The sequence below is a fragment of the Clavelina lepadiformis genome, chromosome 8 (genome assembly GCF_947623445.1).
Source record: "Clavelina lepadiformis chromosome 8, kaClaLepa1.1, whole genome shotgun sequence".
Classification (NCBI taxonomy): Eukaryota; Metazoa; Chordata; class Ascidiacea; order Aplousobranchia; family Clavelinidae; genus Clavelina; species Clavelina lepadiformis.
In genome coordinates, this window is record NC_135247.1 from 19,199,044 (window position 1) to 19,214,239 (window position 15,196).

At 39.0% G+C, this 15,196-nt stretch overlaps 2 protein-coding genes across 2 annotated transcripts; one reads left to right on the top strand and one right to left on the bottom strand.

The window, feature by feature from the left end:
* Nucleotides 1-1,798: 1,798 nt before the first annotated feature.
* Nucleotides 1,799-8,977, bottom strand: LOC143468504 (nucleolar protein 58-like). The gene is made up of 16 exons (XM_076965772.1): nt 8,786-8,977; nt 8,650-8,726; nt 8,464-8,516; nt 8,214-8,338; nt 8,038-8,125; nt 7,865-7,978; nt 7,556-7,755; nt 5,339-5,419; nt 5,069-5,195; nt 4,751-4,908; nt 4,368-4,568; nt 4,148-4,253; nt 3,972-4,057; nt 2,327-2,398; nt 2,115-2,168; nt 1,799-1,964 (listed from the first exon to the last, which is right to left on the bottom strand). Exons 1-16 carry the CDS (start codon nt 8,828-8,830, stop codon nt 1,920-1,922), a joined length of 1,632 nt encoding a protein of 543 aa, XP_076821887.1. The 5' UTR covers nt 8,831-8,977; the 3' UTR covers nt 1,799-1,919.
* Nucleotides 8,978-11,403: 2,426 nt separating this feature from the next.
* LOC143468550 (hematopoietic prostaglandin D synthase-like) lies at nt 11,404-12,858 on the top strand. The gene is made up of 4 exons (XM_076965853.1): nt 11,404-11,601; nt 11,683-11,888; nt 12,471-12,572; nt 12,632-12,858. The coding sequence occupies exons 1-4, from the start codon at nt 11,469-11,471 to the stop codon at nt 12,797-12,799; spliced, it is 609 nt and encodes a 202-aa protein (XP_076821968.1). The 5' UTR covers nt 11,404-11,468; the 3' UTR covers nt 12,800-12,858.
* The last annotated feature ends 2,338 nt before the right edge of the window (nt 12,859-15,196 follow it).

Genomic DNA, 15,196 nt, shown 5'->3' on the forward strand with positions numbered 1-15,196 from the left:
CTGCAGTTCTAAACTGACTTAAATCTCTGTTTCCTGGTCTGTTTATTATGACAAAGTAAACGCCACAGCGATTTTTCACCAAACACTTTGTGACGCACAAACACAGTCAATGCACGACTGAGCACAACTTTAATTTTCGTTAAATTTATAAGCAAGCCATGTCCGGTCCATGCAGCTTTCTATTTTAATAGTTTCGATTCAAATGACGTCAACTTCTTTCTTTGTGACGTTGCATTAACTCGTCCGGTTTCAATTTGCACTGATCAGCATTCCACATTTTCACATTATTTCTTGCTTCATTATAGCTAAGTTCTAAACTGACTAAAATCTCCTTTATTCTAGTTTTGATGATTGTGACAAAATAAACGCCGCTGCACTTTTCATCAATCACTTTGTGACGCACAAACACAGACAATGCACGACCGAGCACAACATTAATCTTCGTTCCAACCTGCTATCTTGTGCGTCGGTTTCTTCTTACAAAGCACACGAAGTAGAATTTGGAAGGAATAATAATAATTTAATTAATCAAATGCGAGAGGAAGAATTTCTGTGAACTGCGGCGTGAGACCAAGCATGGCACTGCACATGAATACGTGTGAGTGGTGCTGGTGCTTCAACCAACTCATAGTTCACTACTGGATAGGCATATTACCATATTTTCATCGCCAAAAAAGAGGACAATTTCTCCAGCAAGTACAATGCAAATAAAGTTTTACGTTTAAAGGATTTATCAGATGTTTTTGGATAATTATACGCAAAATGCACAAGTAATGCATTCAGCTTTAAAATCATTACGTCTATTTCTGAAACAAGGATACTTCTGGCGCAGTTCATCGGAAAACAGTGTTCCTCTTTGGCATTATTGCTTAGCTTTATTTAGATTTAATGTTTGTCTAAATTAAAACAATGGTAAGAAAAATGATTAGACCTCATGCCCTCGCTGAAAAGTCATTTGACTTGACTTAGGCCTCATGCCGAAAAGTCGCATAAACATATAATTCTGTCGAAAATATAAGCAAGAAAGCGCAAAATGCTAAAAAGGAGGACATTTGGGCATTTTGGCACAATCTTTTTACTGTCCAGAGCAAAGTCATCAGCGCTACCAATAAGTTATGTATTTTATTGAATTTAATTTTTTTGCGAACATTTTCCGCATTCAAGGTGATACGTCGTTGCCATCGCTTCAATAATGATTAGTGTTGTTAGAACTTTTATTTCTCATAATAATAAAGCCATTATGACGTCGACGCAGTGCTCAAAATTTTACCAAACATTTGTACAAAGCGTAAAGGACAGTAACATCACTCCGCTGTGACGTCTTGTGATTAAGTGAACGTTATGTCCAGCTGGCTGTAATTGCTACAAAAATCAACAAACGACTTCCGCCATGACGTCAGAGTACAGACTAACTGCGCTGTCATGCCCGTGTCGATGATACGGGTTTTGGCCTAAGTAAGACAAACTCACTAAGATGCTTCATGGCTGGAAACAGTCGAGTTTGTTCGCATGAGTCGTGCGTTAAAATTCTAATCTTAAAAGCAAGCACTGACGCAGAAGGTATCAGGTAAGCTCCGGTATTTATTCTGCTTCTGATCCACTTTCCTGGCTTTCGTTTCATGAATGATCCTGCATCCGCTCAAATTAACATTCTTAAACTTATTTTTATAAAACACTGAAGTAGGAAGCTTATAGGAGCAAATTTTGTTCCTTTAAGTACTATATGACGTCAAAGAACTGATGACGTAATAAGAGCCCTGTTGTGCGAAATATGAACCCCGCCCAAGGTCGTGAAGCGTTCTCTTACTGGCAGCTTTTATTGACAAGTTTTACAAAATAGTTCTAATGACGTCATTCCGAGCATACGTCACTCATCATGACGTCAAAGGCACCCGCTCCCTCACACACGAAAAAAAGTTTTAATCTGAAGATTCTTTCTTGGACTTTTTCTTTTTCTTCTTGCCCTGAAGGAAAATTTAAAACTCAATGAAATGAACTGGAAAATAGAATATTTCAGTTTGGCCAATGCTGAATAAAGTTTAACCACAAAAACTATTATTCCCACAAATCATGTTGGAGTCCATAGAAACATAATTACTGAACGTGTTTCTCACCTTAGGTGTCTCGGTTTGGGGGATTTCCTTCACTTCGCTTTCTTCCTCCATCACCTACAACAGAGACATTACAACTGTACATGGTATCTCGCCAGACTTTCTCAGCCAAATAAATTATTATTAATCCCACAGTTGCTTTTATTTATCGCTGCTATGATTTCTTCACAGAACAAGGCCACTCAAAAGAGTGCAATAATTCTCGAAGCTTAAACCTTTGGAGTTTCCTCAGACTTCAGAGATGTCTCGTCCCCTGCTTTCGATTCTTTCTTCTTCTTCTTTTTCTTCTGCACATAGAAATCATATAAAACAAACTTGATCAAACCTCTCCATCACATCACTCCATTCTACATCAATTAAAACTAAAATTGCGGTCATTTTGACCCTTCTTGATTTTTTAACGCTTATATCCCTGCTTAGGTAAATGTTAAAATATTGAAACTTCCTGACTTTTCCAAATTCTTGGTCACCTTTTAGTATGTAAAATTTTTTAAATTACAATAAGCACAGTGGGAAGCAATTTACCGTAAATTATCGCCAACAGTCATTTTGACCATAAAGCAACTTCTAATTCCTCCATGATTAAAATTGCCTTAACAATAGTCTTTTGTTGTGCTATTGTTTTAAAACAACCATGAAACAATTATTATTATTCCCAACTAAAGCCAGCTGCAGATTAACACAGTACATGGTCAACAAGCCAGACAAATTCGGTATCAAATTTTGGCGTGTTGATGTAGATTCTAAATATATACTGAACACCATATCTTGGCAAAGATGAAACCTACGCAGAGTGTCTGAGAGTGTGGTAATGAAGGTAGTGGAGCCATACTTGGGAAAAGGAAGAAACGTCACAAATGACAATTTTTTACCTCTACGGAGCTCCGGAAGAAAAAGACATGACTTGTCGGAATCCTGAACAAAATCCGAGAAGAAATACCACCACTTGTACAAACTTTACAGCAGAGTATACCTGTGCATTCCTGCAAGCTCTTGCAAACGAAAAACGACAACAACCCTGATAGTTTACAGTATTTCGAGAAGGAAGTTTATGTTTAAGCTCGCTACCGAACTAAGACAAGCTCATATTCATGGAACGACAGCTGCACCAGCCACAGTTTTTCCTGCTTTCCAACAATTCATATCAAAACTCGATGGTTGACGGAAGCAGAAAGGAAAGCGATGCCAATTTAATGTGAACTATCAACAAAACAAAACTGCAAAATGTGTTGTGGATGCTGTAGATTAGTTTGCGGAAAGTGATCAAGTTGAATTGAATGTGTGGATTGTTCTGAGCGCTGCTAATTTCTTTCTTCTTGTTTGCTTTTGAAAAGCTGCTTATGGTCCACGTGACCAGCGGCATGATGAAAAATAACCGTTTGTTGTTTTTAGCTTATTTTAAAGTTAAGTGTTTTTTATTTAATTTCAATGTTCATGTTAGTTGTAAATACAACTAAAAGTTTGAAAATATTTCCTCTACGCAGCTAAAAAGCAGGTTGAAGGCCTACAAAGCAATTCTGAGATAGAGCCTATGCAGTATATTCCAGGACAAGATATTATAATGGAGCCTACAGTGCATCAAACTCACCCCTACACAGATTTAAGTCTTTCAAAAGTTACAAGAAACTTAAAGCATAAAATAAAGCTAAATTATTAAGCCCTTTTTTCTTTATTTTAAAAATGGTCATTTTGACCGCTCACAGTAATTCTAGTGTTAAAGACAACTCAAACAATAAAACTATTTCATGGTTGTGCAAATATGCGAAATGCACTTGCACACAAATGAACTCTCATAGAATGAACAGACTTTAACTAAGTCAAGCTAGAAGGGCCAGGGACTTCCCCCAAGATGAAACTCACCGGTTTGGAGGGGGTTTCCTCATCTTCTTTCACTTTCTTCCTCGGAGGTTCTTGCAGGTTGCCATCGACGACCAGCAGAGATGGTTCTGAAATAATCGAACTCATAAGTTTTGACATGAACCGAGGTGAGTTAATACAACAACTGAGGATGATCAAGAAAGTCTTAATCTTCCCACTTTTGTCATCTGTGGTTTCCTGGTTGAAAGAGGAACTCAAATCTTCCGCCTTGCGCTTCTTAGGAGCAGGCATCGTGTTATCTTGTGAGGTGTCGTATGATTTTATCTGAGAAAATTGAGTCGAAAATCTTTCAAATTGAAATACCGAGAAAGTATAAAACAACCACTACATAGAAGTATTAAAATATTCGCTTAACCAAAACTGAAACTTGAAAATTACTTCCGCACGATTGGTCCACGAGTCACCCTTGACCTTTGAGCCCAAGCTGAGCCTCTTTGACCCCCCATTTTCCAACGACCTCAACCTTTGTTCGAGTTTTGCTCTATTTTCTAAACCCATCTCTGTAGATGACTCCTCAGCGAGGGCGTCGTAGCGCACGGCCAATGCGCACTTAGCAGCGAGCATTCGTGAAACTTTCCCCTGAAAATAAGTAGGACCAAGTTGTCGCCTTCATCACTTTAAAACCAACAACCAAGACTATAATGACAACTTTTCAATGAAAAACTGCAAATAAGATTAAAATCAACTAAAAATCATGAATAATATCGACTTTATAAGTTGTCTCTGTGATTGAGAGCATCTGACAACCACAAGAGCTTCACCTTGTTCTTAGGGTTGCTTTGCCCAACAAGTGATGCGTGGTAAATGAGACCATATTTAGGCGTTTCCTTTCTTGTCTTTAGCGCCCGAAACAAAGCCTTTTCAGCTCCCAGGATCTGTACAGTTGACGCCGGGTGCTTTGCCAAGTTCAGCAACGATCCTAACAATAAAGTTGAAAGTTCAATCGATTATTTCATCACAAAAGAATGAAACTTTCCGGTACTTTTTGTCTGTCTTAGAGACCAAGTCTAACCAACTAACAATGATAATGACATTGGAAAGGTGTGAAATCGCTAACTTCAAAGACAAGAAGACGTCACCTGCATGTGCGATAAGTCGCGCTCCAACGAGTTCTCCGACGAGTATGGTGAGGTTTGGCGCGATCGCCATCATGCGATTCTTCAGATAATCGTAAAGCTGAGCCCGATAATCGGTTATCTCAACGATCTGCGAATGGAAGAAGCGATGAAACAATGCATTGGAATGCCAACCGATGGTGGGAAGGCAAAGATTTGAAAGTTTTACGATCATTATCTGACTATTACAATGGGGCAAAACCAGAAAATTTTTTGCCAAAAGTCACCACAAACCTGCTCGGCGAGGTACTTTATGTTGCAAATGTCCTCCATAGAAATCTCAGTCCCCATCGATATTTCAGCAAGTTCTTTCACCTACATGCGACAATGCAACGGACTGTATTAAGTGTAATGCAACCAAAAGCCAATAAAGTCAAAACGTAATTAAACTAAATTTCAGGCTGATATGATGAGAGGTTTCAAAGTTATTAAGTAAATAAAGTCAAATTTCATCGTTAGTTCAAAATTTTTCTTTTAGCGTAGATCTTTTTTGTATTTTATTAAAGCAACAACAGATATTGATTTTCTGTTGCAGTTCTGTTGCATATAGTATTGAGTTTTACCTTCCTGATGTTCTCAAATTTGTCTTTAGCAATAATCATGCCTAAGGTTTTAAACCACATTCTTCTAAACTTCGTTGATACCGCTGCGCGAATACTGAATACGCTTCTGAGTTTAACTCAACAACTACAGGTGAATTGTTCTGCAAATTGTGTGACTGCATTCAGTGAAAAACGAAAGAAGGTCTGTGGTGGACAACACCAGGTGCAAAGCATTAAAGAGGCTTCTTATATAAAAAGGCAAGTGCGCAAACAATGTTCCCTCTAATTTTTCATGAATCTGAGCAAACACACCAACTCTCTGAGCGGTCCCTTGGACCACTGTGAGCAACATCAGAAGTTCCACGTGCGCACTGTGGCCATTATTATGCGTTTATTTTATTTTCAATTCAGGTTGGAATTTTTTCTTGTGCACAGCACAGATTTTCTGTGCGCGGAGACCGTGTCAGCAGTGCGCATTTGCGCAGCTTAGAGGGAACATTGTGCACAAACATTCCTTAAAAATCCTATACAAGATTCTGCAGAAAAAGCTGCTAAGGTGTGTCTTAGGGCTGACATAACACTGCACAAGTTGAGAAACAGCCTGAAATCTTTCTTTCAAGAGCTTGGTCACCCATTGCCTTCTGAGAGGTTAGCTGAAGAAGAAGTATTACGATTACAAGATTATTTGAAGGACCAAGAAATGTTTAATGTTGTAAATGAAAGTAACATAGATGGCAAACAGTTTTTGAATAATTTAGTTGGTAAATTGACTTCCTCTGAAAAAACGTTTGTAGTCAACTGCAAGATTCTTCTACAGTCTGTGAACAGTTACATTATGACTCGAAGAATTGACAACTTGGTTCACTGTCTTGGTATTGCACGAGAAAACTTTTGCTTGTTGTTAACGGATGCAGTGAAATATATGAATGCTGTTACATAACTGTGCTACGCAAGTGAGAGCCTTTTAACCTGCTGTTCATGAGTTGGTTGCCAGGGTAAAAGCAGTGACCAGGTCAAGAAGAGCTTTTTTACTTCCAACCAACCTCCAAAGTCAGTTGTAACTAGACAGGGCACTTGGTTGAATGCTGCTTGAAAGAAATCTACCACAAGTAAGAAATATTGTGGAAGGCTTCCATGATGGTGGTGTCTTGCTGTGACGTGCTCAAGAGACTGTAAAAGCTCCCAATTAATCTACTCACCTTGTAGAAATAGAGGAGCAGTACAATGCACTGTTTGATATTATTCACAAGATGGAGGACAGACGTTACACCATTCAAGAAGCTTACCAGGAAATGAAGTCCCTTGTCTTTGGTGTTGAGGGCTGCCAAATTGGAAAATGCGAGAATATTCAAGAAAGAATCTCAAGGAATGACAAGTGCATTGCAAAAATGGGACGAGGTTTCACCACATTTGTTCAATCTGCTGAGGAACTCGCAAGCAATCTATGCATCAGTAGAGAAAAGCGTCTCCATTTTAGGAAAAGTTTTGGTGAGAGAAAGGAACTTGAAAGGTGATAAAGTGAAGCAGTACTTGATGCTGCGGAACCCTCTCAGTAATTTCAGGATGTTTAAAGACACTGCATATTTATCTCTTGCAGGTTATCGAGGGACTTCTTCGTTACCTCTGGTGTTGTTAAGCTCCTCCCACTGTTTTATTCTTCTTTCATATCATCATTAAAGAAGACGTCCTTAGCTAACGGTTTCTAATATGCTTAGTATTTGGCATTTTAGTTGCAAACGCAGGAAGTTCTTGGTCAAAATTTGTAAATTATAAAGTCAAAATTTCAAGTTTTTATAAAAAAATTGGTTGCCACTTAATTTAGGTGGTGAAAACATAAGAAAAGCTGCACGTTGAATGCAGGTTGAAACGAAAAAACTTGGGTAATAAACTTGCAAAAATATTGGCACACCTGCTGCTCTATTTCTTCTGGCAAGATGTCGGACAGGTCAGTTGAGGCAGCATTAGTTCGAAATCCCATCTTTTTAATAACTTTCGCAAATGCCAGATGATCGGTCACTACCTTGCCAACCTCGGGGAAATGCCAGCCATACCACTCACGACACCGCATCACGTAATTGTTCAACTCCTTGTCAAGGTCATCAAGCAGAGCTAGAAAAAGCCAATTGTAAAAGAGTGAGTTGAGATATCAAGGAGGTGCTCGAGCTGGATATTTATTTAGATCAATGGACACAAGTAACAATTAAACATGGCTACTTACAGATGGCTTGCACGATCATGGTGTCAACTTTATCGGGTGAAAATTTAAGCTTGTATCGGGAGAGACTGTGCGCTAAGCCGAGAGCCATGGCTGTCATGTCACGCTCAGGAAGACCTGAAGAAAGTTCATGTTATTGGATGATGTTACAATTCACACTGCAGTTTGCGACATGCCTGTGATCAAGCTGTTGATGTGGGCACGAATTCCTCGCATAAGTTCCTGCACGGCTGGACTGAAAACGCATGACAAGTTCATTTTTTCCTAAAAGACAAAAACAGACTTACAGGCTAGTCACAGTCATTGGATGAAGCGAAATCAACAAAACGTGTGAAATCATCTGAAGGAGCACCTTGATGGCCTGCCCTAGTTTGGCATCAGCCACAGCCAAACTTTCATGCGCGTCCTTTGCAACCAATTTCTTCAGGACTTTCTTCAGCGGTTTGCTCAACTTCCCTTCAACTGCAGCGGTCGTCGCTAAACACAAAACATTCTTGAAAGATAGGATTTTTTTTTCAAGTTCAATGAATGAATATTAAAAGATGTTTAAAAAACAGAACAATGGTAATTTTTCTCAGATGAGTTCTTCGGGCCTACAATACCTGCCAAAGCTTCTGTGGTATCTTCAAACTTTTTAAAAGCTTGAAGTTTTAACCTGTTTTAAATAAAAGATCAAAGACATATGAACATTGCAGAAATGAAACTTTTCTAAACAGTCCAGTGCCACATTCAAATTGTTCTTCCACACGTATAAGATGATGTCACATCAATCATAAAACCGAGCTTACATGCTTGATGCGTTTTCAGCTGTTCGAAAATATTCGTACAAATCATCGCTTGCTTCAATTTTGCTCTCATCCAATACCTGTGAGGAAACACACAATTGTTTTTGTTGATGACAAAACCTAACACTTGAGGACTTACCTTAAAAATGGCGTATCCTGATGGAGACTCAAAGAGCACGAGCATTTTGCAAACTTCTTTTAAAGACTTTTGCTGGAAAACAAAGCAGCTTGCGAACAGTAATTACTGGCTTTGTGTGTTGGGCATGCAGGCTAATTAACTTTACAACTCTTTGTTTTCTGAAAAAAATACATTACGCCATCATACTGCATCTGGCAAGTAGAAAAATACAACTTTCTCAGAAATACAATTGCATCTGTTCAAATTATCTGACAATAGCAAACACAATCATCGCAACTATCAGGCAGAAGACCAACTATCCACAGATAACCTGATCCAGTGATAAAACCTTCAGTCCGGATAAGACAGACTACCAAGGCTTCATCAAAAATTTTATAGTTTTGTAGTTAAGCAAAACAAAATCATTCCAGCAACCAAAATTTGACAAATTTTTTCAACCACTCAAACAATTTGAAGAAGTTCCGTAAGGCAAAGTGTAGCGATTGTTGTCACTATTATACTATCACATGCCTTCAAGCTGAGTGCAATGGTTGTAAGTTCGTGTCAAGGTTCTTATTTGAAAAACAAGTTAAGATAGAAAGAGGAAATATAAAAGGAAAGCTACCACTAAACTTAAACCTAACCTACTGTATATCTAACTCCAGTAAAACCTTCAATGGCTAAAATCAATTGTTGACATCGCCTTTCTCCTAACCTGATCTGCAGACATGGTCTCGCCATCCCGGTAACGATACAGCGATTACTAGGTTTATGTTACAATAACATATTTCGATATACAAGAAAAGACAAAGCAATGCCTAATAACAGCTTTTTAACTTCGCTTTTTATCTCTAATTCAAACAGTGAAAGACTGGCGAGAGTTGCACATGCGGTATCAAATTCGTTAAACTTACAACACAATAAATATTCTATTGCTGTTCAGGCTGCTCCTAATAGTCGACTTGTGGGAAAGCATCGCTTTACTCGCACGTGAACAAATTATTTGCTATCCATAGATATCAAATGTTTCATATTTATTTAGGTCAAAAATGCAAAAATGCTCTCACGTCGATCACGAAAATGGAGAAGGCGTCAACTTGCAAATCGAGAATTATAACGAGATGTAGAGGTGTTCAGTCGATATTTTGAAAGTACCGTCGGTGACGGTACCGGTACTTGGAAAAAAATGTACCGACGGGTCCGGTATTCGGCACTGTTTTAAAAAAGTAGTTCGGTACTTTGTCGGTAGTAGGCACCGGTGCTTTTCGGGTAAAAGATGCTGCAGCAAATTCAATATTATACCGCGATAAAGGTTACTCGAGGTCAAAACACATGAGACGTTACTCGTTCGCAATTTTACTTGACATTTTTTGATTAAAAAAGATCAACAGATACGTCAATTAGTATGAAGGATTAATTAACATGTGTTTTTGAGCACAAATTTGTTAAAATTTTGAACTAATCACGCGAAAACTACCAAGTACCGGGACCGACTGAAATTTCTTGAAAGAAGTAATTCGGTACCGTTTTTCAAAATTACCGACGGTACAGTAATTCGGTAGGCTACTATATTACCGCGGTACTGCCCACCTATGTCGAAATGTTATAAAGCAGAGTTATAGGCCTACAACTTCACCATAACAACCCGATAAGAAGTTTCACATGATCGTCTAAATAGCCGCATGCTTGATAGCAGCCAATTTTGAACGCGATGGTTATCACCACGCAGAAGTGAAGTACTGTATAGGCTACATTTATAAACCCCATGGAGACATGAAGTGGACGACAATGACTACAAAGCAAACTACAATGCAGTGATTAGTGAAAAGATAGCGAGTGGCGAAGTCAAATGAGTTTAAATTTGAGTTTAGACACAAAATTGCCACATTGCTTACGTCTTAAGCAAAGACCACAATTTGTGCTAACACCTATTTAATTAACCCTCACAATCAGCTGAGATATTAGCTCTTGTATTTCGCAACGTCGAATGGGTTTGACAATTGCTACAAGTTTGCCGCAATTAATGATCCACAAAGTTGCCACAAAACTTGCTGCTAGTGAACAAATTAAGGCGAAGTGGGTCGAGGATGAAGATTAATGTAGGTCACGAAAAATAGACGAACACGAATGAAGCAAACCCACCTAAAACTTCAAGCGAGTTCTCGTTTCGTTTGGAATAGATGTCAAATTGAAGAGCACAGCAATAACTTGTCAACTTAGCAAGATCAGCACAAACAGTCATTAAGTTTCATTTAGTTAATTATTATTAATAAATTCTAGCAACGTTAACCCGAGTTGACACCTGCGATTTGCGGTGTCAAAAACTTTAAATTGAACTTTGGCAACTTGCACTTTGCACGTAAAAGAGCTCAAAGGGCGCAAGATAAAGAATCATATTGAGGTCGTTGATCGGATGTTCTCGTTTTTTAATCGTGATCCGGTGAACGATTAAACGCTGCTTGATTACTTAGCAAACAGCAGCTTAAGAGGGTGCAGACCGTTGTTATCAGGGGACTGAGTCAGCAGATGTGTTCATACTAGGCCGGTGTCTCGCGCACTCAATAGCTGGTCAGCACCAAGCATAGTTGGTCTTGGCAGGAAAGTGGTTCAGGAAGGTTTGCTCATTTTGACTGTTTTTCAGAAATAAATTTTATTTTATTTAACAGAATCGTGATTTTCTTGTAGGATCTGAACAAACTGAATAATGACGAATTATAAACTTCTCTTTTTCAACACAAGAGTTAGAGGGGAACCAGCTCGATTGATTTTTGCCGAGGCGGGAGTCGAGTACGAAGACAAAAGATTTGAAGAAAGTGAATGGCCGGAAATTCAACCGAGTAAGATGTGATGGCATAGGCCTAGGTCATGTCATAGTTTAGTTTGTGATGTCAAAAAGTTTGTATTTTTTCTTTATACAGCGACACCATTCGGAAAAGTTCCGGTATTGTACATCGACGATAAACCACCGCTTGCTCAAAGTGGCGCTATAGTAGCCTACCTTGGGCGTGAGTTTGGTTTGGACGCGGGAAGTCCCCTGGCGGACGCTTATGCTCACATGTTGTTCAAAACTTTTGATGACGTCGGCATGTTGCTTCCTTACCTGGAAGAAGACCCAGTCAAAAAAGTATGACGTAATAGTCGAAAAATTAGTTGCTTGAAATTTCGAAAGGAGATTATCTAAAACTGATCTATTATTACGTCATGTTGTTTATGCTTAATAATTTAAATCACGTGATCGATATTTAGTTAAACATTCGCTTGCAGTCTCTCTCATTTGTGGCTTGGGTTGGCGACAGCATTGTAACGCCATAATGCTATTCAGCAGGAATCGCTGATAAGTGACTTCGGCCATAGTGACATTACGTGTGTAATGACACCCATTGCAATGTCCGGAATGCAAACCATATGTTTTACGTGGTAATGACGTCGACTACAATGACTTTGTGTATAAGAACACTTTAATTACAGTGACATCGCATTTCCGTTCATTAATTGAGTTTAAAAGTTTGATATAAGAACATTCACGAGCCAGGATTGGTTGAAACTTGTTTACGAAAATCAAAGTAAACAACGAGGTGTCATTACAAGCAATTTCTACAACACAACAGTTTCGTAGCAATATCTAAGAAATGTCTTGATCCTAAAGCCTTGATCGACGAAACGTTTTGCTCCAATGACGTCACATGAACGCGCATTCCAATTGCAGGCGGAGCTGACTGAAGAAGCGTTGGAGGAGCACATCAACCCGGTCCTCGCCCGGATGGAGAAGGATTTCAAAGCGGGAGGCAACGACTTCCTCGTTGGAAAGGTAGAAGCTGGTGCTTGGTGTGTGGACAACCAGCAAATATAAAGTCGTTTGTTTTCTAGAAACTTACTTATGTCGATCTGGGATTTTGGAACTTCTGTGATATCGTTTCCGTCTTCGATAAAACCTTCTTGACCAAATTCCCGACCCTGGACGCTCTATGCAAAAGAGTTGCAGCGAGGCCTAATATCAAGAAATACCTGGAAAACAGACCGCCAACGCCGTTTTAAGTCGCGAAATTTAAAAAATAATGCACCATTAAATAAAATCTTGAAGTCATTACAACAAAGTTGTCATTTGAATGCAAATAGCTCAGCTCAGATGGTTACAACGATGAGAATCTTGGTAAAGAATATCATGAATATTATGAGATTAAGATTTCGACAAACATTTGTTATGGTGAATAACTGTTTGTTCTGGATCAGCGTGGTCCAACTGCAGGCCCGCGGGCCAAAGTTGGCCCGCGAGCACCGATTTTTTGGCCCGCGAACTGATAGTCAGCTTTGATAGTCGCTATTGTCGAGGAAGAACCTCGACCGCAGATGTCACATTGATCAGCATTTAATCGCTAAATTTTGAACTATTCTAATTTCAGTTCTAATATCAATGTCACATTGTTTTTCAGTTCTAATTTCACATTTCTTCAGTTCTGATTTATAAACATTGGCCCGCAAGATAAAAAAATTTTCTGATTTTGGCCCGCGATGAAAAGAAGTTGGACCACGCTGTTCTGGATGATTTGTTAAATTTACCAGCACATTATTTATTCATTATCGATGAGTCGTTGCCATTATAAGTCTATGAAGGTTTATAAATGTCGAAAATTGTTGTAAATTAATATACTTTCGAAATTCTAAAACAACTACTGTGTTCCATCTTTAAGCTTGTCTCGTTCAAAGTTCGACTTTCTTCCTTTGTGGGAGAAGTGAAAAGACATTAGGAAATAAATTATGACCATTTGTTTTCAACTGAATGAGTATTTTAGTAACCGCAACAACATACCTTGGAACCCTTTAAGGTGGAACATGAAGAATGTTCGAAACATAATTTCAAGTGATTCACGGTCATTCCTTATATGAACGTTATGTTGACTGTAGTGGCATAACATAGAGCTATTGCTCAAATATTTCGCGAACAAATATAACCGCGAGAGATTATTTTTCTATTTGCGCGTATTCCTTTGTCTTATCTGCCATTAAGTACGAAAGTAAATACAACCGACTGCTCATTTTGCAGCAAAAACTTGGCGTCGCACGTCAAAGTGACTCTTCTTCAATATCGCACAGTGCTTAAAAATATGCGCTTGTTGAACTAGAAGTTGAAGTCAAGAAATGATTGAGAATGGTGAGAAACAAAGCACCCAACAGCAAGATTAGAATCAAACGCTCCTCGCAATCAGCTGAGATATTAACTCTTGCAATTCCCAACCACATGAGCTGAACAGAGCGGCCAATACTTATATTGGAGAGACTTCACACACAATAGTTTGTGTGCTTCCATGCTTGACAACTTTATCATACTTCTGATGCTGATGCTGTAACAATTATTTATAAGCCAAGCATACCATGACGTGGCAGGAGAAATGCGCTATTAATTACAATGCGTTGCGCAGTGATTTGAAATATTTTGTTTGGCAACGTCGAATGGGTTTGACAATTGCTACAAGTTTGCCGCAATTAATGATCCACAAAGTTGCCACAAAACTTGCTGCTAGTGAACAAATTAAGGCGAAGTGGGTCGAGGATGAAGATTAATGTAGGTCACGAAAAATAGACGAACACGAATGAAGCAAACCCGCCTAAAACTTCAAGCGAGTTCTCGTTTCGTTTGGAATAGATGTCAAATTGAAGAGCACAGCAATAACTTGTCAACTTAGCAAGATCAGCACAAACAGTCATTAAGTTTCATTTAGTTAATTATTATTAATAAATTCTAGCAACGTTAACCCGAGTTGACACCTGCGATTTGCGGTGTCAAAAACTTTAAATTGAACTTTGGCAACTTGCACTCTGCACGTAAAAGAGCTCAAAGGGCGCCAGATAAAGAATCATATTGAGGTCGTTGATCGGATGTTCTCGTTTCTAATCGTGATCCGGTGAACGATTAAACGCGGCTTGTTTACTTAGCAAACAGCAGGTTAAGAGGGTGCAGGCCGTTGTTATCAGGGGACTGAGTCAGCAGATGCGTTCATACTAGGCCGGTGTCTCGCGCACTCAGTAGCTGGTCAGCACAGCGCGGGTTTGCATGGTGGAGTGCCCGGAACACGGTATTGGTGGGGCCTATCATTAATAAATTTATGATTTAACCACATATGTGCCAAGTTTAGCTTTTTGTAGGTCTAATGAGACTGTCCGGCTGCCGTTATTTTTCAATCGATAAAGAATTGCGCAATCAGTCTGTGCTTAAGACGACAGCGTCAGCGCAAAAATATTAAACTACCGACAACCATCAGTGCAATATCGCGTTGATAAGTAAAACTGTGCATGGTCAGCATGCAGTGGTGTATTCAGGGTTGTGTTGAGGAAAGCCAAATACCACGTGGTCCACTTCGTAAACATGTCAGTCTCAGCAAATCCTTTTTGAGTCATGGCCGTGTGCAGTCGGCTTTCAATTAGTTTCATTTTGAC